At 57.5% G+C, this 22450-nt stretch overlaps 1 protein-coding gene and 1 long non-coding RNA gene across 2 annotated transcripts in view; one reads left to right on the top strand and one right to left on the bottom strand.

The window, feature by feature from the left end:
- Positions 1–3464, bottom strand: part of LOC132542461 (uncharacterized) — a 4527-nt gene extending 1063 nt beyond the window's left edge. Inside the window, exons 1-2 of the long non-coding RNA XR_009553473.1 lie at positions 3336–3464; positions 2931–3117 (exon numbers count right to left, since the gene is read on the bottom strand). This is a non-coding gene — a long non-coding RNA (uncharacterized LOC132542461). The remainder of the gene's footprint in view (positions 1–2930; positions 3118–3335) is intronic.
- A 5684-nt stretch (positions 3465–9148) lies between these two features.
- MPC1 (mitochondrial pyruvate carrier 1) lies at positions 9149–22316 on the top strand. The gene is made up of 5 exons (XM_060205147.1): positions 9149–9276; positions 12869–12872; positions 21073–21169; positions 21582–21714; positions 21880–22316. Exons 1-5 carry the CDS (start codon positions 9206–9208, stop codon positions 21899–21901), a joined length of 327 nt encoding a protein of 108 aa, XP_060061130.1. The 5' UTR covers positions 9149–9205; the 3' UTR covers positions 21902–22316.
- Positions 22317–22450: the final 134 nt, after the last annotated feature.

Below are 22450 nucleotides of genomic sequence, written 5' to 3'. Positions count from 1 at the left end.
GATCAGAACACCAACCCTAGCTCTCAGCAGGATGGCGTCCCGTGAGGGCTCAGCTTCACCTTTCTTCTATCTGTGGAATCTGAGAGTGTTGTCCCAGGGGCAGCACCAGAACACAGCTGTTTGCGGGTGACACTCTGCCTGGTCCAGCCGAGCCCCAGAGGGCCCCTCCCTGATTCCCACAGCCCTCAGGCCAGTCAGACTTGACTCTGTTGTTGGAGACACTCAGGGCAAGTCACGGAAGTATTGTTGCTGGTGTCCTAGCACACTGGCCTCTGCACCCTACATGGCGGACTCCATCTTGCTCAACATCCTGGCTCCTGGGTTTACTCACTTGGCACATTTCCCAGCTGCTGAGCCGACCCAGTTCCTGGTGCTTATGGAGCCGGGTCAGAAGGGGGCGGCTGTGGCACCAAGGGAACCAGGCAGTGGGGAAAAAATCCTGCCTTTATAGTTAGTTTTTTTTTTTTTTTCTTTGTTTGTTTCTGGGTTTTTTTTTTTTAATCTTTTTGCTTTGTTTTATTATTAATAGAATCAGAGAGAAAGTGAGAGGGGAGGGGAGATAGAGAGGGAGAGAGACAGAGAGACACCTGCAGCCCTGTTTCACCACTCGTGAAGCTTTCCCCCTGCAGGTGGGGAGCGGGGGCTTGAACCTGGGTCCTCGCACACTGTGATGTGAGCAAGCTCTTAACCAGATGAGATGTGCCACCACCTGGCCCCTTATTTAGTTATTCTTTTTAAATTTTATTTATTTATTCCCTTTTGTTGCCCTTGTTGTTTTATTGTTGTAGTTATTACTGTTGTTGTTATTGATGTCGTTGTCGTTGGATAGGGCAGAGAGAAATGGAGAGAGGAGGGGAAGACAGAGACGGGGAGAGAAAGACAGACACCTGCAGACCTGCTTCACCGCCTGGGAAGCGACTCCCCTGCAGGTGGGGAGCTGGGGGCTCGAACTGGGATCCTTATGCCGGTCCTTGCGCTTTGCGCCACTTGCGCTTGACCTGATGTGCTACCTCCCAACTCCCTATTCTTTTTTTTTTAGTTTTTTTTATTATATTTATTTATTTTCCCTTTTGTTGCCCTTGTTTTTATTGTTGTTGTAGGTATTATTGTTGTTGCTATTGATGTCGTTGTTGTTGGATAGGACAGAGAGAAATGGAGAGAGGAGGGGAAGACAGAGAGGGGGAGAGAAAGACAGACACCTGCAGACCTGCTTCACCGCCTGTGAAGCGACTCCCCTGCAGATGGGGAGCCGGGGGCTCGAACCGGGATCCTTAGAGTGGTCCTTGTGCTTTTGTGCTTTGCACCATGTGCATTTAACGCACTGTGCTGCCACTCAGTCCCCATGAAAGCTCTTTCTTACACCCCCCCAATAAGCACTAACAGACGTCAACCCTAAGCTTCTATCTTAACGACGGAAGATGCTAACTAGACTTCCTTTATTTAGATATTATTTTTTAAAAATTATTGTGTGGTCCGGGAGGTGGTGCGGTAGATAAAGCATCGGACTCTCAAGCACGAGGTCCTAAGTTCAATCCCCGGCAGCACATGTACCAGAGTGATGTCTGGTTCTTTCTCTCTCTCCTCCTACCTTTCTAATAAATAAATAAAATCTTAAAGAAAAAATTATTGCGGGGGGAGGCAGGCGGTGGCGCACCTGGTTAAGCGCTCACATTCTCGTGCACAAGGACCCAGGTTCAAGCCCCTGGTCCCCACCTGCAGGGGGAAAGCTTCACGAGTGGTGACACAGGCTGCAGGTGACTCTCTGTCTCTCTCCCTCTCTATCTCCCTCTTCCCTCTCAATTTCTGACTGCCTCTATCCAATAAATAAATAAAGATAATAAATGTTTTAAAATTATTGCATAGGGACAGAAATCGAGAGGGTTGGGAAGACAGAGAGAGAGAGAGACATTTGCAGACCTGCTCCACCGCTCATGACGTTTCCCCCTTGCAGGTGGGGAGAGGGGGACTGAACCAGTGTCCTTGTGCTTGGTGGCCTGGGTGGCCCCACCTGACCTTAGTTTTCTTGTTTTATTTGTTTATCTGTTTATTTATTTTACCAGACCCCTGTTCAGCTCTGGCTGATGGTGGTGTGGGAGCTTGAACCTGGGACTTTGGAGCCTAAGGCAGGAGAGTTTCTGCAGAACCCTGTGCTGTCTCCCTCCCAGCCCCCAGCCTAGAATGTCTTCATCCTTTTCCTCTCTGCTTGCCGGGCTACACTGGGCCTGGCTTCTTGCTCCCCTTGCTGCGGACTGCTGCACAGGCGCGTGGCCTGGGGGTGGGTGAGAGTGCAGGCTGCTGGGATCCTTGGTCCTTCTTCATCTCCATGTTTGCAGCTGTCGGCTCCTCTGTTCTGTGTCTGAAGATCTCTTGGAAAGACAGGATGGCCCCTCACCTAGATTTTGTGGCCTGGGCTCCTGTGGGGAGATTCCGCAGGCATGACACCCGTCTGGCCGCCCACGGCTGGCTTTGAATGCACTCTCTCTCTTAGCTGTTTCATCCCAGGGACCTCCTGGCTGGCCCACTTGAGCAGCAGCGGCGGGTGGGGGGTGGGGGGTACACAGATGGGGCTGGGGGCATGCACTGGTGTGGGGCTGTCTCCTCTCTCTGCCTCTTCCTTCTCTGTATCTGAAAAAAATAAAATAGAGAAAATGGGGCCAAGGAGGCTGCCCAGTGGTGTCAGGCCTCAGAAAGCCCTGGATTCCCTCCCCGACATGCAGAAAACAGAAGGGGTGGTGGGCAGAGCACTGGACTTGCAGGTGGTGGGAGGTATGAATTTGATCCCAGAACAGTGAGCTGTTCTCCCTCTCATGAATAAACAAGCAAACAAGGATCACTTTACAGCCGCTCAACCAGCCTCCTGCCCCCAGGCCACCCGGTGGGGGACTCTCGACCCAGCTAGATGTGACCCAGGAGGGCTGAGCGGCCTGTACCTGGGGGCTGGGGTCCTCTGTGCCCCTCTGCTCTGAGGGCAGCCTCTCCCCGTCGTTTCTGACGCCCCTGGGCAGGTGGGATCTGGGGTCCCTCTCCCTTCAGCCTCTGCCAGCCACCTGCACAACTTCGGCTCTCAAAGTGAAACCAAGTGAGAGCCACGGGGACCCCAGGAAGCCAGACTGTCACCTTCTTCTTCTTCTAGCGTTTGCCCTTCTTCCGTAGCCAGTCAACAGCGTCAGGTGGAGCCTGATGTCAAGTTTCGAGACCTCCTTTGAATCTGGAGAGGTGGCAGTCGTTGACTATGTGGGTCATAGTCTGTCTGGAGCCGCAGGGGCAGTTCGGGTCGTCTCTGGCTCCCCAGCGATGGAACTGGAACGTAGCGGCGCACCGGCCATGGCCTGCACCCATTTGCATGAAAGGTGACCCTCAAGGTCCCCTCCTGGGAGGAAGAAGAAAGAAGGGGAGGAGGGAGAAAAGGGGAGGAGGGGAAAAAGGGAGAGGAGGGGAGAAGGAAGAAGAGAAGCGGAGTGAGGTGGGGGAGGAGGAGAAAAGGTGAGGTGTGGGGAAGGACGAGAAGGAGGAAAGGGAGGAGAAGGAGGGATGAGGAAGAGGGGGAATGAGGAGGAGGAGGAGGGGATGGCCATCCTTTCAAGCAGGTGTGTGGGGGGGGAGGCAGGAAAGCCGGATTTGTCTCCCCTCCCCTCCCCGCACATCTGGATGTGGCTTCACCTCTGGTCAGCAAGTGTCTGAGTCACCCGGGCTCCTGGAGCCCCCGCGCCCCCAGTCTGTCCTCCAGACGGGAGCCCCTGTGGATTCCCACCCCTGGCCAGGCGACCCGGCCCTCCCACAGCCTGCTTGGAGATGAAGGCTCTACACAGAGAGGATCCCTCCTTTTCCTGGGGAAGTGGGGTCCTGCCTACCCCCTGCCCCCCACACCCAAGTCCTTGTGGCGACACGGACTTTCCCGTGGCCGATCGGCCCAACACGGTTCGTTCATCTGATTTGACCCGAACCCAGAGAGGAGTCCCTCTCCAGCCCCTCAGCAGACTGAAGCCCCCCAAATCTCCCACCCCCCAGAACAAGGTCCCCAGGGGTCTTAACCCTCCTCCATAGCACGAGAGGGCGGGAGGGGCAGGCGTCTTAGTGCCTCAGGCAGTCCAGTCCCCGGCTTGGCCAGTCCTTCCAGTCCCACCCCCAGGCCCAGGCCCTCGGGGCTCCAACGGCAGCCAGCAGGGTCCCTTCCAAACACAGCGCAGGTCCCGGCCTGCCCAGAGCTGCAGGAAGGACGCCCCAGCTCCTCACTTCTGCCGTGTTCTGGAAGCTGCAGCAAACAGACCTCCGGAGCCTTCTCAGGGCTGAGACTTCTCAGGGCTGGAGCCTTTCAGGGCTGGCATCGACCAGAAGCACCTCTCCCTATGCAGATCACTTCAGGCCAAAGGAGCAGAGCCAGCTGCGGGAGGCAGGGCCTGCTGGGGACAGGCTGGTGTCTGTCCAAGTGTCTCCTTCAGCCGCCTCAGCCTGGACCAGCTCAGGGCTCACTGAGGGTACAGGCCTGGGCCCCAGGCTCTGAGGCTTCTCATGTCAAACCTCTGCTGAGGTGGGAAAGATTTTAAGGGAGAGAGAGAGAGAGAGAGAGGTCAGATGGTGGCACACCCGGCAGAGGACATACAGTTCCATGCACAAGGACTGGGTTTCAAGCCCCCAGTCCCCACCTGCAGAAGGGACGCTTCACTAGCGGTGAAGCAGGGCTGCAGGGCTCTCTCTTCCCTTCTCGATTTCTCTCTGTCTTATAAAATTCAAATAAATAAATTTTAAAAAAATTTAAAATTTATTTTCCCTTTTTGTTTCCCTTATTATTTTTCATTGTTGTTGATGTTGTCGTTGTTAGATAGGACAGAGAGAAATGGAGAGAGGAGGGGAAGACAGAGAGGGGGAGAGAAAGACAGACACCTGCAGACCTGCTTCACTGCCTGTGAAGCGACTCCCCTGCAGGTGGGGAGCCGGGGGCTCGAACCGGGATCCTTACACGTGTGCCACATGCGCTTAACCTGCTGCGCTACCGCCTGACTCCCAATAAATATTTTTTTAAACTCAGCAGGGAGACCCAGGAAAGCCTTCTCACACAGCCACTCACACACTCAAGAAGCTGCTCCTTTTTTGTTTGCTTCCTTCAATTGCTTTTGGAAATCCTACTTTGGTTCATAAAGCAGAAATAACCACCACACAGTCAGTGTTAAGCCATGACGTGACGTGACAAAGCACTGAGTCCTCGTGGTCTTACAAACACAACTGTAAGAGATGTTTAGGTCGTCTCTTCAAAGGAACATGAATAGAACAATTGTTTAGTGCAAACAAGAAAAATGTTTAAATAAATTATGACCTATAACCCAACTGTGCTCACTAGTTCTGCATTCTGAGGTCAGATAATATTTCCTAGCAGTGCTTGCTAATCCTCCAGTGGAGACCCTCAGACTCTCTTCTTTCCCTGTTTAGACAACGGGGAGACTGTGAGCTCTGAAGCCCAGCCCAGGGGTGAGGAGACAGTTCTGCAGCAGGTATAAAAGATGAAGGTGAGGGGCGGGCGGAGGCTGCCTGACGGCCTCTGTTGGCTGCACGCCCTTCTGCAAAAAATAAATACCTGGCTTTAACTCCTTATCTTTTGCCTGGATAAGTCATTTTATTTTTTTTAATTTTAAAAAAAATTTTAGTATTTATTTATTTATTCCCTTTTGTTGCCCTTGTTGTTTTATTGTTGTAGTTATTATTGTTGTTGTTATTGATGTTGTTGTTGGATAGGACAGAGAGAAATGGAGAGAGGAGGGGAAGACAGAGATGGGGAGAGAAAGACAGACACCTGCAGACCTGCTTCACCGCCTGTGAAGCGACTCCCCTGCAGGTGGGGAGTTGGGGGCTCGAACCGGGATCCTTAGGCCGGTCCTTGTGCTTTGCGCCACCTGCGCTTAACCCGCTGCGCCCGACTCCCGGATAAGTCATTTTAATCGGACATTGTTTACAATACACTGTGAAGTTGGGCTTCCACAGGGAGACATGCCAGTGACGGTGGTGCTCCTATAAGCCCTGTGTCCCCGAACAGCCCCAGACAGCGGCTTTACCTGTGGGCGTGACAGTCGGATGCAGTCACGTGTGGCCGAGTGGGGGAGAGCCACTCTGCTCACGCTCACCTCCTGGCGCTGCGGGCAGGTGCAGCCGGGCCTGGCGCTGCTCAACCCAGGGCTTTGACCTCTCACAGCTCACAAGGCCAAGGAGCCAACAGACAAGCTGGCGAGAGAAAAGTGGGCATGTTAAGGTGCCAGAGGCTGTCTCAGAGGTCACCTCGCTGGGGCTTGGGCTTGGGGTTTACACGGGGCAGTAGGCTGGCAAGGGTCCTGTCGTACAGAAGGAATCATCGAGGCTCAGGGGCCAGGTGGTGGCACACCCGGTTAAGTGCACACATTACAGTGCACAGGGACCCGGGTCTGAGGCCCGCTCCACACCTGCAGGGGGAAATGTCACAAGTGGTGAAGCAGGGCTGCATGTGTTTCTCCTTCTCTCTCCTTCTCAGTTTCTTTCTGTCCTATCAAGTATGATAGAAGGAAAGGGAGGTAAAAAGCTGGGGGGGTGGGGGGGATGGCTACCTGGTAGATTCATAGTGCTTGCTAGCACTGGGCCTTGGCAATAGCCCTGGTAGCAAGAAATTAAATAATAATAACAACAACAACAATAATAATAATGTAAAAGAATCATTGTGGCATAGTATCTCTTTTTTAAAATTTTATTTATTTCCCTTTTGTTGCCCTTTTTTTTTTTTATGGTTGTTGTAGTTCCTCTTGTTGTTGTTATTGATGTCATTGTTGTTGGATAGGACAGAGAGAAATGGAGAGAGGAGGGGAAGACAGAGAGGGGGAGAGAAAGGTAGACACCTGCAGACCTGCTTCACCGCCTGTGAAGCGACTCCCCTGCAGGTGGGGAGCCAGGGGCTCGAAAAGGGATCCTTATGCTGGTCCTTGCGCTTCGTGCCACCTGTGCTTAACCCGCTGCGCTATTGCCTGGCTCCCGGCGTAGTGTCTCTTATGAAACTTTGAGTTGACATTGTTAGGCCTTGGAGAAGGAGAGGGATATGGCCAGCTTCCACCCTCTGCACCCCACAGTATCAGGAGAAGAGGCAGCAGGCAGAGGGAAGAGAGAGAGGAGAGAGGAGTGGGGCAGGATGTGAGGAGGCAGAGAGCAGGGTGAAGGCTTCAGCCTTTGCTCACAAACAGGACCCAGAGCCATTCTATCAGGAGCCAAAGCCAAGGGCCAGGGAGATAGCTCAGTGGTAGAGTGCGTCATGCCTCACACGTAGGAGAGCCAGGGTTTCACCCCGAGACACAAACACAAGGAATTCAATCACTGGCAGCTCTGAAGATGCTTCCTCTTCCTCGGTGCTGTGTGGATTTGAGGAGGAGCCAGCTGGTAGGCTGAGAGCAGCTTCCCTCCAGCCAGGCTCCCCGCAGCCAACCTTGGGGCAGCCCCTGCCGAAGGGCATCGCTCCTGGTCTCTGGAAACATGTGTTTGCCTGTTGTCCTGCCGCCCAGAGGCACAGCACCCTGGTAGCTGGCTTAAGACTCCGGGCTTTCTGCACCCCGAGGGCTCTGGGCGCCTGTGTGCTGTGTCCACCTGTCCCGCCTCCAGTGGGCTCATCCCACCCTCCCATGGTGGCCAGGCTTCAGGGAGAGTGCACACCTGCCCACCTGTCCCAGTTTGGGTCCCCAGTGAGGGGGGCATCACAGATATGTCCCCTGGAGTGGACACACCTGCCCACCGCCCTCCAGAGGACTCTGCATTCTGGGGATGGCGTCTGTCTGAGGGTGCAGGCCCCTAGGCATGGAAAGGACAAGCTGACACCCCTCTGCCCTCTGCATTGTAGATGCAGTGACCTCTGCATTGAACACCTGTCCCCCAGCTGCCTGTGCTGTGGCTGCAGTGACCTCTGCATTGAGCACCTGTCCCCCAGCTGCCTGTGCTGTGGCTGCAGTGACCTCTGCATTGAGCACCTGTCCCCCAGCTGCCCCCTGCGCTGTGGGTGCAGTGACCTCTGCATTAATGGCCTGTCCCCCAGCTGCCCCCTGCGCTGTGGCTGCAGTGACCTCTGCATTAATGGCCTGTCCCCCAGCTGCCCCCTGCGCTGTGGCTGCAGTGACCTCTGCATTAATGGCCTGTCCCCCAGCTGCCCCCTGCGCTGTGGCTGCAGTGACCTCTGCATTAATGGCCTGTCCCCCAGCTGCCCCCTGCGCTGTGGCTGCAGTGACCTCTGCATTAATGGCCTGTCCCCCAGCTGCCCCCTGCGCTGTGGCTGCAGTGACCTCTGCATTAATGGCCTGTCCCCCAACTGCCCCCTGCGCTGTGGCTGCAGTGACCTCTGCATTAATGGCCTGTCCCCCAACTGCCCCCTGCGCTGTGGGTGAAGTGACCTCTGCATTGAGCACCTGTCCCCCATCTGCCCCCTGCGCTGTGGCTGCAGTGACCTCTGCATTAATGGCCTGTCCCCCAGCTGCCCCCTGCGCTGTGGCTGCAGTGACTTCTGCATGGAGCACCTGTCCCCCAGCTGCCCCCTGCGCTGTGGCTGCAGTGACATCTGCATTAATGGCCTGTCCCCCAGCTGCCCCCTGCGCTGTGGCTGCAGTGACATCTGCATGGAGCACCTGTCCCCCAGCTGCCCCCTGTCCTGTGGCTGCAGTGACATCTGCATGGAGCACCTGTCCCCCAGCTGCCCCCTGCGCTGTGGCTGCAGTGACCTCTGCATGGAGCACCTGTCCCCAGGCCCGTGCCCCGAGGTGAGCAGTGCGTGCAGCGCGGGCCCTGCTGCAGGAGCAGCCTCTGATCAAGGTGCCCTTGCGGCGAGAGCGGGGACCGCGGGGACCCACCGAGCAGGAGCGGCGCCTCCGCAGTCCCCTCCCGGTGGTGCGCGGCCACCAGCAGCCGCCAGCCAATCCCTGCCCGCGCCTGGCAACAGCCGGCCGAGCCTCTGAAGTTCACAGCCAATCCCCGCTGAGCACTTCTCGATCGCCAGCCAATCCCTGCTGGGCTTCGGCCATTTTGGGCCCTCGAGCCACGCCCCCGAGGAGTCCGATGGGAGGGGCGGCGGTGTGAGGGAGGAGCGGACCAATCGGCGCCGCCCTCTCCCGTGGCGCGGCCTCCCATTGGCCGAGCGCGGCGGCCGTGGGGCGGGGCGGGCTGCGGTGCGAGGCGGCGGCGGGGCGGGTGTCACTGGGGCCGGCGGCGAGGTGCGGGCGGCATGGCGGGCGCGCTGGTGCGGAAGGCCGCGGACTATGTCCGGAGCAAGGACTTCCGGGACTATCTCATGAGGTGACGAGCCGCGGCGGGCAGGGGCGCCGCCCGCGAGAGGGACGGCGGGGCGAGGGCGGGGGCGGGACAAGGGGACAGGGAGACAGGACAGGACAGGGGGACGGGGGACAAGACAGGGGGACAGGACGGGAGACAGGGGGACAGGGTGACAGGGGACAGGACAGGGTGACAGGGGACAGGACAGGGTGACAGGGGACAGGACAGGGGACAGGACAGGGGGACAGGGTGACAGGGGACAGGACAGGGGGACAGGGGACAAGATAGGGGGGCAGGGGACAGGGTGACAGGGGACAGGACAGGGTGACAGGGGACAGGACAGGGGACAGGACATGGTGACAGGGGACAGGACAGGGGACAGGACAGGGGGACAGGGTGACAGGGGACAGGACAGGGGGACAGGGGACAAGATAGGGGGACAGGGGACAGGACAGGGTGACAGGGGACAAGACGGGGACAGGACAGGGAGACAGGACAGGGTGACAGAACAGGGTGACAGGGGACAAGACACAGGGGACTGGACAGGGGGATAGGGGACAGGACAGGGGGACAGGGGACAGGACAGGGGACAGGGCAGGGGCCGGGGACAGCAGGCGCTGGGGCGAGGGGTTGGTGGTTTGGGGCCTGAGGGCTGGCGGGCCGGGCGTGGGGGTGGGGGCAGCTCCAGCGCCACGTCCTTCTGGGGCGGGACTCCGTCCGTGTGTCCGTGTGTCCGGGTGCCCCTCCGCAGGAGGCGCTGTGCGTGCTCGCAGGACCCGTCCCCTCCCTCCCCTCCCCTCCCCTCCCCGGTCGGGTCCCGCACACGGCGGTGCCGGCGGCGGCTCTGTCACCTGGGGCAGGGGGACAGCGTGGCGTCCTGCCGAGGCGCCGTCAGCCGACCGCAGGCCTGGTGTGGGCTGGGTGTGGAGTGAGGAGGCCGCGGGTCTGTCCGGCAGGAGACGGCAGGATCGGGAGGGGACAGAGGGACAGACCCCGTCTCCCCCGCAGGTGGGAGCTGCGGCTCGAACCCGGGTCCTTGCCAGCGTGCGGCGCGCGCTCACCAGGCCCTGCGGCCGGCCGGGAAACGTGTTTGACTGTGGTGACTGCAGGGAGGGAGGGAGCCGCCGGCGGGAGCATGTGGGGCGCCATCGCGGGGCTGCGGGGCTGCGGGGCTGCGGGGCTGCGGGGCTGCGGGGCTGCGGGGCTGCGGGGCTGCGGGGCTGGCCCAGCGCGTCGGCTGCTTTTCAGGCAGAAATGACAGCTCAGGCCCAGAAGGTGCCAGTGGCAAATGGGACGTTCTTGAGTCCTGTCCCCCTGTCCTGTCCCCTATCCCCCTGTCCAGTCCCCTGTCCCTCTGTCCCCTGTCCTGTCCCCTGTCCCCCTGCCCTGTCCCCTGTCCCCCTGCCCAGTCCCCTGTCCCCCTGTCCAGTCCCCTGTCCCCCTGTCCAGTCCCCAGTCCCCCTGTTCTGTCCCCTGTGCCCCTGTCCTATCCCCTATCCCCATGTCCAGCCACCTAACCCCAGTCCAGTCCCCTGTCCCCCTGTCGTATCCCCCTGTCCTGTCCCCTATCCCACTGTCCAGTCCCCCTGTCCAGTCCCCTGTCCCCCTGTCCTGTCCCTCTGTCCTGTCCCCTGTCCCCCTGTCCTGTCCCCCTGCCCTGTTCCCCTGTCCAGTCCCCTGTCCCCCTGTCTTGTCCCATGTCCCCCTGTCTTGTCACCTGTCTCCCTGTCCAGTCCCCTGTCCCCTGTCCAGTCCCCTGTCCCCCTGTTCAGTCCCCTGTCCTGACCCATGCACCCCTATCCTGTCCCCCAGTCATATCCTCTGTCCTGTCCCCCTGTCCTGTCCCCCTGTCCTGTCCCCCTGTCCTGTCCCCTGTCCCCCTGCCCAGTCCCCTGTCCCCCTGTCCAGTCCCCAGTCCCCCTGTCCTGTCCCCTATCCCCATGTCCAGTCCCCTATCCCCCTGTCCAGCCACCTAACCCCAGTCCAGTCCCGTGTCCCCCTGTCCTGTCCCCTATCCCACTGTCCAGTCCCCCTGTCCAGTCCCCTGTCCCCCTGTCCTGTCCCTCTGTCCTGTCCCCTGTCCCCCTGTCCTGTCCCCTGCCCTGTTCCCCTGTCCAGTCACCTGTCCCCCTGTCCTGTCCCCCTGTCCTGTCCCATGTCCCCCTGTCCTGTCACCTGTCTCCCTGTCCAGTCCCCTGTCCCCCTGTCCTGTCCCATGTCCCCCTGTCCTGTCACCTGTCTCCCTGTCCAGTCCCCTGTCCCCCTGTCCAGTCCCCTGTCCCCCTGTCCAGTCCCCTGTCTCCCTGTTCAGTCCCCTGTCCTCTGTCCTGTCCTCCTGTCCTGACCCATGCACCCCTGTCCTGTCCCCCAGTCATATCCTCTGTCCTGTCGCCCTGTCCTGTCCCCCTGTCCTGTCCCCTGTCCCCCTGTCCTGTCTCCTGTCCCCCTGTCCTGTCCGCTGTATCCTGTCCTGTCCCCTGAACTGTCCCCCGTCAGCCAGTCCTGCATCCAACTGCAGATCTAACAGAGCAGCTGGTAGAAAAAGCTGTTTGTCACGTGGCAGAGAAACTCCTGACTCCAGATCGGAGGTTTCTGAGTGGACACAGGTGGTGACTGAGCTAGAGGAGCACGGCATGGTGTGGGAGCACATCTGGTGCAGCCAGTCTGCCTGGAGGAGCATCAGGCCCTGTGGGCAGGAGACCAGCCGCCCTCATGCAGACCCTGGCGTCTTCTGCACGGGACTCACCCGTGACGTGGGCTTTAGAGTGAGAGCCCTGCTCTGGGATATTTGGGGCTGTTTGTTTCTTTTAGGCCATTTCCCCCCCATTTTGTTCCCCTTGTTGTTATTGTTGTTGTTATTGATGTCTGTTGTTGGATAGGACAGAGAGAAATGGAGAGAGGAGGGGAAGACAGAGAGGGGGAGAGAAAGACAGACACCTGCAGACCTGCTTCACCACCTGTGAAGCGACTCCCCTGCAGGTGGGGAGCTGGGGGCTCGACCCAGGATCTTCGCTTTACACCATGTGCGCTTAACCTGCTGCGCTACCACCCGGCTCTGCGTTTCTTCTTTATTTTCCCTTCTTCCTCCTCTCCTCCTCCCCTCCCCTCCCCTCCCCTCCCCTCCCCTCCCCTCCCCTCCCCTCCCCTCCCCTCCCCTCTCCTCTCCTCTCCCCTCCTCTCCTCTCCTCTCCTTTTCTTTCCTGCTGAGTTGGTTTCCAAGGTCCCAGCTTTATAACAGAAAGCTCTCATCGTGCAGAGAGAAGGGGTCCTCAGGAGCCTGGGGGTGACACGATAGCCCAGGGCATGGGGACTCACCCCTGCTCTGGAGCCCCTGGGCTCTGCTTCCCTGCAGCACAGGGCTGTGGTCTGAGGGTGACGCTGTCTGCTCAGCCGCTGAGAAACTTGATGTGTGAATGCTGGCTTTGCCCCTGAGGCCCCGAGTTCAAACCCCAGCACCGCCTTATGCCAGAGCTGAGCAGTGCACTGCACTCTATAAAAACCGCCTTTAGAAATCACATCATTGTAAAGACTTTCATAGAAAGCGCAGGAACTCGGAAGCCCCAGTCACTGTCGTGCCCGACCTTTTGTGAGCACAGACTTGTTTTTCAAACCTGAGCACTGTTGAGCTTCACCTTGTGGAGACGCAGGGCCTGAACCCGGGGCCTTGGTGTCTCCGGCAGGAAAGTGGGGTTCGCAGAAGCCCTGCGCTGTCACCCCGCCCTGGGCAGAGCCACGAGCGCTTCCTGTTCTGAGAACAGTTCGAATCCCGCAGGCCTGGCCCCGCGTCCCCGGGGAGGAGCTTGTGAAGGGCCGTGCGGTGGCGCCAGGCCGGCCCGGTGCCTCCTGCCAGCCCCCTCGCACCCAGGCTGCCCGGAGCTGTTGGCATCGCACCGAGGGCACAGGAGCTGGGGCCAGGGCTCCACCCACACGGGACTCGTGCCACCGCGTCTCTCTCCTGGGGGCAGGGGTGGGTGGGTGAGTAGGGAGGGGACCCAGCAGGAACAACTGTCACTTCCCGCCAGTGCCCAGTGCCCAGCGCCCAGCGCCCCCCACCCGGAGTTCTCTACGGCCCCCTTCAGGGAGCACAGAGGCTTCCTGAACTGTAGCTGCTGCCAACTTTCTGTTTTATGATTTTTTTGACGTAATTTTTTTACTAGAGACAGAGAAATTGACAGTGAAGGGGGAGGAAGAGAAACAGAAAGAGACCCCTGCAGCCCTGCTTCACCACTCAGGAAGCTTTCCCCCTGCAGGTGGGGACCGGGGGATGGGGGGCCTTGAACCTGGGTCCTTGTGCACTGCGATTTATGTGCTCAACCAGGTGCACCACCGCCCGGCCCCCAACTTTTTATTTTTTAAAGATCTATTTATTTACTTTTTTTTTTTTTTTTAAAAAGATTTGTTTGATATTTATTTATTCATTTATTCCCTTTTGTTGGCCTTGTTTTCTTAGTGTTGCTGTTAGTTACTGACGTCGTTCTTCTTGGACAGGACAGAGAGACATGGAGAGAGGAGGGGAAGACAGAGAGGGGGAGAGAAGGACAGACACCTGCAGACCTGCCTCACCGCCTGGGAAGCGACTCCCCTGCAGGTGGGGAGCCGGGGGCTCAAACCGGGATCCTTATGCCGGTCTTTGCGCCACATGCGCTTAACCCGCTGTGCTACTGCCCGACTCCCTTATTTACTTATTAATGAGAGAGAGAGAGAGAGAGAGAGAGGGAGAGAGACGCCGAGCATCTCTGGCACGTGTGATACCAGGGATGAAACTCAGGACTCTGTGTGAGAGTTCAGCCCTGTGCCCACTGTGCCAGCTCCCAGGCCAGTGGTGCAGATGTTTTTCTTTTTTTAACTTATTTTTTTATTGGGGAATTAATGTTTTACATTCAACAGTAAATACAGTAGTTTGTACATGCAGAACATTCCCCAGTTTCCCATTTAACAATACAACCCCCACTATGTCATTTATCATCCTTCATGGACCTGTATTCTCCCCACCCACCCACCCACCCACCCCAGAGTCTTTTACTTTGGTGCGATACGCCAATTCCATTTCAGGCTCGACTTGTGTGTGTGTTTTTTTTTAATCTTGTTTTTCAGCTTCTGCCTGACAGTGAGATCATCCCATATTCATCCTCCTGTTTCTGACTTATTTCACTTAACATGAATTTTTCAAGGTCCATCCAAGATCGGCTGAAAACGGTGAAGCCATCATTTTTTATAGCTGAGTCGTATTCCATTGTGTATATATACCACAACTTGCTCAGCCACTCATCTGTTGTTGGACACCTGGGTTGCTTCTAGGTTTTGGCTATTACAAATTGTGCTGCCAAAAACATATGTGTACACAGATCTTTTTGGATGGTTGTGTTGGGTTCCTTAGGATATATCCCCAGGAGGGGAATTGCAGGGTCATAGGGTAGGTCCATTTCTAGCCTTCTGAGAGTCTCCAGACTGTTCTCCACAGAGGTTGGACCCATTGACATTCCCACCAGCAGTGCAGGAGGCTCCTTTGACCCCACAGCCTCTCCAGCATTTGCTGCTGTTACCTTTTCTCATGTATGACATTCTCACAGGAGTGAAGTGATATCTCATTGTTGTCTTGATTTGCATTTCTCTGACAATCAGAGACTTGGAGCATTTTCTCATGTGTTTCTCGGCCTTTTGGATCTCTTCTGTGGTGAATATTCTGTCCAAGTCCTCCCCCCATTTTTGGATGGGGTTATTTGTTGTCTTGTTGTTGAGTCTGGCAAGCTCTTTATATATGTTGGTTATTAAACTCTTGTCTGATGTATGGCATGTAAAGATCTTCTCCCATTCTGTGAGGGCTCTGTTGGTTTGGGTACTGGTTTCTTTTTCTGTGCAGAAGCTTTTTAATTTGATGTAGTCCCATAGGCTTATACTTGCCGTAGTCTTCCTTGTAATTGGATTCGTTTCATTGAAGATGCCTTTAAAATGTATGCGGGAAAGAGTTCTGCCAATATTTTCCTCTAAGTGTCTGGTAGTTTGTGGCGCAGGCGTTTATAAGAGACCCAACAGCAGCAGTGTTGAGCTCTTTGGCAAAAACCTGCGTTGTTTTCCACACAGCTTATATAAACTCATGGCAGACGGGGCCAGGCGGTGGCGTGGTTGGTTGAGTGCACAAGGACCCTGGTTCAAGCCCCTGGTCCCCACCTGCAGGGGAACCTTCTTGAGTCGTGAGGCGGGGCTGCAGGCCTCGCCCCGCTCTACCTCCCTCTTTCTTCTCAGTTTCTGTCTCTGTCGAAAAGGAAAGACAGGGAGTCAGGCAAAGCTGTAACCACCAGAGGCTTCACGGAGCTGGTCGCTGCCGCCGGTGGTTTCCAGAAAGAAACAAAGATCAGCCAACAAAAGGTGCAGCCGTGCCAGTCGGGACTCCGCAGGTGAGGGCGGGAGGGCACGGCCGGCTTAGTCTCCTCTGTGAGAATCCAGCCCCCCCACAGGCGTGTTTTAAGATTTTAAATTTGGGGGGCCAGGTGGTAGCGCACCCAGTACTAAGCACAAGGATCCAGGTTTGAGCCCCCGCTTCCCACCTGCAGGGGGTTGTAAGCGGTGAAGCAGGTCTGCAGGTGTCTGTCTTTCTCTCCCCTCTCTCTCTGTCTTCCCCTCCTCTCTCCATTTCTCTCTGTCCTATCCAACAACAACAATAACTACAATAAAACAAGGGCAATAAGAGAATAAATAAATATTTTTAAAAATATCTTTAAAAAATGGCAAGCATGTGGGTGAACTTAACAGTGCTGTCATTTAAAAAAATATATCTTAGGCTTTTAATAGAAATATTTTAGGCTAAACTATTTATAAGATGCTGCGTCCTCACTGAGCTGAAAGAAAGACATCCCGTGAGAGCATCCACACAGCTGTGCACTCGCTCACTCCAAGCGGCTGCTGGAGGTACAGCCCCACCACACCTGGCGCTGCCCCCCTGCGCTGGCGTTTCTGGGGAGCCAGTGCTGCCGCAGCTCTGCGTGGGCCGAGCCGGGGAGTCCTACCACATCTGTGCCGACTGTGCCCGCGGCGGCCAGTGCCCAGTAGGGGAGTCCTACCACATCTGTGCCGACTGTGCCCGCGGCGGCCAGTGCCCAGTAGGGGAGTCCTACCACATCTGTGCCGACTGTGCCCGCGGCGGCCAGTGCCCAGTAGGGGAGTCCTACCACATCTGTGCCGACTGTGCCCGCGGCGGCCAGTGCCCAGTAGGGGAGTCCTACCACATCTGTGCCGACTGTGCCCGCGGCGGCCAGTGCCCAGTAGGGGAGTCCTACCACATCTGTGCCGACTGTGCCCGCGGCGGCCAGTACCCAGTAGGGGAGTCCTACCACATCTGTGCCGACTGTGCCCGCGGCGGCCAGTACCCAGTAGGGGAGTCCTACCACATCTGTGCCGACTGTGCCCGCGGCGGCCAGTGCCCAGTAGGGGAGTCCTACCACATCTGTGCCGACTGTGCCCGCGGAGGCCAGTACCCAGTAGGGGAGTCCTACCACATCTGTGCCGACTGTGCCCGCGGAGGCCAGTACCCAGTAGGGGAGTCCTACCACATCTGTGCCGACTGTGCCCGCGGAGGCCAGTACCCAGTAGGGGAGTCCTACCACATCTGTGCCGACTGTGCCCGCGGCGGCCAGTGCCCAGTAGGGGAGTCCTACCACATCTGTGCCGACTGTGCCCGCGGAGGCCAGTACCCAGTAGGGGAGTCCTACCACATCTGTGCCGACTGTGCCCCCGGCGGCCAGTGCCCAGTAGGGGACTCCTACCACATCTGTGCCGACTGTGCCCCCGGCGGCCAGTGCCCAGTAGGGGACTCCTACCACATCTGTGCCGACTGTGCCCGCGGAGGCCAGTGCCCAGTAGGGGAGTCCTACCACATCTGTGCCGACTGTGCCCGCGGCGGCCAGTGCCCAGTAGGGGAGTCCTACCACATCTGTGCCGACTGTGCCCGCGGCGGCCAGTGCCCAGTAGGGGAGTCCTACCACATCTGTGCCGACTGTGCCCGCGGCGGCCAGTGCCCAGTAGGGGAGTCCTACCACATCTGTGCCGACTGTGCCCGCGGCGGCCAGTGCCCAGTAGGGGAGTCCTACCACATCTGTGCCGACTGTGCCCGCGGCGGCCAGTGCCCAGTAGGGGAGTCCTACCACATCTGTGCCGACTGTGCCCGCGGCGGCCAGTGCCCAGTAGGGGAGTCCTACCACATCTGTGCCGACTGTGCCCCCGGCGGCCAGTGCCCAGTAGGGGAGTCCTACCACATCTGTGCCGACTGTGCCCGCGGCGGCCAGTGTCCAGTAGGGGAGTCCTACCACATCTGTGCCGACTGTGCCCCCGGCGGCCAGTGCCCAGTAGGGGACTCCTACCACATCTGTGCCGACTGTGCCCGCGGAGGCCAGTACCCAGTAGGCACCTTTAAAGCCAAGTCATCAACAGCATTTTGAAATCTTTTGTTTAATATTTTATTTATTTATTTTAAAGATTTTATTTGTTGATTAATGAGAAAGATAGGAAGAGAGAAAGAACTAGACATCACTCTGACACATGTGCTGCTGGGGATTGAACTTGGGACCTCACACTTGAGAGCCCAGTCCTTTATCTACTGTGCCACCTCCCGGACCACATGTTTTATTATTTTTTTTTAATTTAATTTGTTTGTTTGTTTGTTTTTACCAGAGCACTGCTCAGTTTGTGGTGGTGGTGTGGGGGATTGAACCTGGGACTTCAGAGTCTCAGACATGAGAGTCTCTTTACATAATCATTATGCTGTCTACCCCCACCCTTATTTACTTTTTAGTGAAGGACAGACACAAACAGGTGAAGCAGGTCTGCAGGTGTCTTTCTCTCTGTCTTTCTCTCCTTTCTTGATATCTTTCTGTCCTACCCAACAACAACACTAACAAAATGGGGGAAAATGGCCTCCAGGAGTGAATCATAGTGCAGGCACCAAGCCCAGCAATAAGCCTAGAGGCAAAACCAGAAAACGGACAAACAAAACCAAAAAAAGGACAGATAATAACAAACACTGACAAGGAGAGACACAGGAGAAAGACACACACACACACACAGACCAGACCTCAGCTCTGGCTGCTGCTGGTGCTGGGGATTGAACCTGGGACCTCAGAGCCTCAGTACGAGAGGCTTTGCAGAAGCCCTGAGCTGTCTGCCCAACCCTTGAAATCATTTTCATTCAGGGACTTTGGGCTTAGCTGGGTCTAAGGCAGAAACTGTCTTGACACCAACTCTCAGAAAGGGAAAGACAGGGAGTCGGGCGGTATAAGCGCACGTGGCGCAAAGCACAAGGACCGGCGTAAGGATCCCGGTTCGAGCCCCCTGGCTCCCCACCTGCAGGGGAGTCGCTTCACAGGCGGTAAAGCAGGTCTGCAGGTGTCTGTCTTTCTCTCCCCCTCTCTGTCTTCCCCTCCTCTCTCCATTTCTCTCTGTCCTACCCAACAACGACGACATCAATAACAACAACAATAATTACAACAATAAAACAACAAGGGCAACAAAAAGGGAAAATGAATAAATAAATATTTAAAATTTTTTTTAAAAAATAAAAGAAAAAAATTTTAAAAGAAAGGAAAGACAGACAGGGAGGGAGGGAGGGAAAGATGTCCCAGCCCTCAAGTGCTCCTCAACTCGGTGTGTGTGGGGCTCTGGCGTTAAGGGCCGTGCTTTCGCCCAGCCTCTGTAGGAGACACTGGCGTTGGCTGCATATGGTCACCGGCGCCCTGCTCCCATCCTGACGGGGCTGCTTTCTCGTCAGATCCACCCCCACCCGCCCCCCTGAATCTGGAGAGCGAGCCTGGTGGGCTTTGCTGGACTTGGATCTGGTCACAGTCAGTGGGACGCGCGCCCTGGGCTCCCCGAGGCTCCCTGAGGCCTTGCGCTCAGTACCCTGTGGGCTTAACCAGGTGCACCACCGCCTGGCCTCCTTCAGCTTACTTTCGTGTCATTTCCCTTGTGAGAATCCTCAGGCGATTAGAACAGGGTCCCTGGGGCTGGGTGGTGGTTCACCTGGCTAAGCACACATATTACAATGAGCAAGGACCCAGGTTCAAGGCCCCAGTTCCCACCCGCAGGGAAGAACACTTCACAAGGGGTGAAGCAGGGCTGCAGGTGTCTCCCTGCCTCTCTCCCTCTCTATCACTCCCTTCCCTCCCGATTTCTGGCTGTCTATCCAATAAATAAATAAATAAATAAAAATAATAAATGAAAAAATAAAAACAGGTCCCACTTTTCTTTCTTTTTTTTTTTTAATTTTCTTGTTTGGGAATATTTACTGGTTTATTCTTTTTTTATTTTTTGTTTATAAAAAGGAAACATTGACTAAACCATAGGATAAGAGGGGCACAACTCCACACAGTTCCCACCACCAGAGCTCCATATCCCACCCCCTCCCCTGACAGCTTTCCCATTCTCTATCCCTCTGGGAGCATGGACCCAGGGTCACTGTGGAATGCAGAAGGTGGAAGGTCTGGCTTCTGTCATTGCTTCCCTGCTGAACATGGGTGTTGACAGGTGGATCCATACCCCCAGCCTGTCTCTCTCTTTCCCTAGTGGGGCAGGGCTCTGGGGAAGCGGAGCTCCAGGACACATTGGTGGGGTCGTCTGTCCAGGGAAGTCTGGTCGGCATCATGCTGGCATCTGTACCCAAGTAATGAGGCTGAAGGGTTGGCATCCCACGCCTGATGTCTCTGGACACTGTCTGAAGTGAAGCAAGCTGCAGTGAAGGGGCCACTTTGTAATGCTGGCCCAAAGGAAGTATCAGAGAATGAGAACCATGCCAGTGTCTTCCAGCCCAAACGTCTGTCTGGTCTGCTCAAAGAACGAAAAATAAAATCTGTCAAGATAGAAGGCTCCCCTGGGCATCTCCGGGTGTTAGGAATCCCTCTGAGCGAGGCAGACGCTTCCCTCTTTAACAGAAGCCCCAGAATCCGCAGAGAAGACGCTGCGGGGTCCAGGCCGCACAGAGGCAGTGCGCTCATCAGCGCTCTTCAGAGACCGTTACTGGCTAGAGACAGCCAGGCAGCGAGAGGGGCTGGGGACAGAGACAGAGACACCTGCAGCCCTGCTCCACCACTCGGGAAGCTTTCCCCCCGCAGGTGGGGACCGGGGGCTCGAACCCAGGTCCTCGTGCGCTGTAACGTGCGTGGTTGTTTTGTACTTCTGCTCACGCGGCATCCAGAGGCGTTGGCAGCGCCCCGAGCGAGGCTCCATGGTGACTTCGGGCTCTGTCTGAGGCCTGGACGGGCAGCCCGGGGCGCCAGGGGCCCCAGGTGAGCAGGTGGCCGAGACTCGGGCCTCTGGGAGGCCGCTGACCCCTCACGCCCGTCCTCGCAAGTGCCTCACCTGCTTCTGTTTTTCTTCCATGTCTTCCCCCGGACCTCGGTGACTACACTGAGCAGCACGGTAAGGACCATGTCCACTGCGTCCCGGCTCCCATGGACTCTCCTCAGCCTCTCCCCGGGTACCCAGCTGGCCAGCATGGGCATGGGAGGGGGCAGAGGGCCTGGTCTGGGATGGGGGGCAGAGAGCCAGGTGGGGGGGGCAGAGACCCCAGCCAGGGAGGGGCAGGGAGAGTGGCGGGGGTCAGCCCTGCCCCAGGGCCACTGGGCAGCCTCTGGGGATGGCACAGCTGCGTCAGGGAGGCCGCAGATCTTGGCTCCTACCTGACGCTCCCGGTGCCCTCTGGCTGCCCCGCAAAGTGGTGCCGCACTTAGTGTCCCGTGCCCCATGGTTACTGCCCCCCGTCGGCCTAGACTGCAGCCCCCCCCCCCCCCGCCCATGGCCCTCACGCCCACCCCTCCCCTCCTCTGGGCTCCACAGCACTTCTGGGGTCCGGTCGCCAACTGGGGCCTCCCCATCGCCGCCATCAATGACATGAAGAAGTCCCCAGAGATCATCAGCGGGAGGATGACCTTCGGTGAGCTCGTGGGTGTGGGGGCGTCCCCCAGGAGAGAGTGGGTCCCTGCCCTGCCCACCTGAGGGTCCCACCTGCCTCTGCTCAGACCCATGTGGGCACGCGCCCTCCCGAAGTTGACTGGAGAAGGTGTTGCTGACTCACTTGAACTCCCGGCCATGGCTGCTTCTGGCGCTGCTGGTGGGGTGTCCCCACTATCCTCTCAGCGAACGGGGTGCCCCCGGAGCCTTGTGGGTGAGGGGCTTCAGCCTGGCTCCCCTCCTGGCCCAGACCGGGCTGTCTGAGTGTTCCTTCTCTCTCCCTTCCCCCCATTCTCCCTCCTCCCCACTGTCTTCACCTCTCCCTCCTGCCCCCTCCCCGTCTCTCTCCTCTCTCTCTCCCTCTCCCTGTCTCCCCACTCCCTCTCTCCCTGCAGCCCTCTGCTGTTACTCCCTGACCTTCATGAGGTTCGCCTACAAGGTCCAGCCTCGGAACTGGCTCCTCTTCGCCTGTCACGCCACCAATGAAGTGGCCCAGCTGGTGCAGGCCGGCCGGCTGATCCGATACGAGTAAGCCCCCCCCCCCCGCCTCCCTCCCGCCTCTGCCGGGACCCATGGGGGTGGGGGGGTGTCCAGCTGTGGGTCAGGTCAGCAGGTGGGGAGACAGACTGTGCCAAGCCACAGGGCTTCCCCCGGGGTCTGTCCCTCACGGCCGTCTGTCTGTTGGGTTTGCAGGATGACGAAGAAGGCCGCATAACGGAGGACGGGGCAGCGCGGGCCCTCGGAGCGGAGTGGGAAGTCTTTGCCAAGGAGAATGCTCTGAGCGCTATTTTTACTAACCAGACTGTTTTTATAGAAATAGCCGAGAGTCCCCGCCCGACCCTCTCGGCTGCCTTACGAGTGCGGGACTCCCGCGTCTCTCCTCAGAGTAGCTCCTGTCCTCAGCCACTGCAGGAACCCCACGAGGGCCGCGTCCGCGGCAGCCCCCGGAAGAGAGAACAAAATGTGTCACGTTTAGCACTTACAGTCTCAGAGTCCCCGACCTCGCGTGACCTTGAGGCTGGCCTTGCACGGCCCGTGCCGGTGTCCAGACAGTGCCTGCCACTCCCCCAGTGTGCGCATTGCCGCCTATGATTTAAAGGCAATAAATAGCTCAGATGTCGGTTAGAAGAGCAACGGTCTGGCCGTCTCACTTATTGCTCCAGGTGTTCGGCCTCACGGGTGCTGCTTAGCAGGGAGAAGTGTGTGCCCAGACAGGCCACTGCTGAACGGCGTCCCTGAAAAAGATCTGTCCGGGCGGAAAGCA

The sequence above is a fragment of the Erinaceus europaeus genome, chromosome 13 (genome assembly GCF_950295315.1).
Source record: "Erinaceus europaeus chromosome 13, mEriEur2.1, whole genome shotgun sequence".
Lineage (NCBI taxonomy): Eukaryota > Metazoa > Chordata > Mammalia > Eulipotyphla > Erinaceidae > Erinaceus > Erinaceus europaeus.
Note: the sequence above shows the minus strand (reverse complement) of the source record. Positions and strands in the feature narration are given on the sequence as shown.

Excerpts from the sequence above, each read along its gene's own strand:
- MPC1 (XM_060205147.1), top strand. The coding sequence starts at position 9,206 with ATGGCGGGCGCGCTGGTGCGGAAGGCCGCGGACTATGTCCGGAGCAAG. Across the intron at positions 21,170-21,581 it reads CAGCGGGAGGATGACCTTCG|CCCTCTGCTGTTACTCCCTG; the intron begins GTGAGCTCGTGG and ends CTCTCCCTGCAG. Across the intron at positions 21,715-21,879 it reads GGCCGGCTGATCCGATACGA|GATGACGAAGAAGGCCGCAT; the intron begins GTAAGCCCCCCC and ends TTGGGTTTGCAG.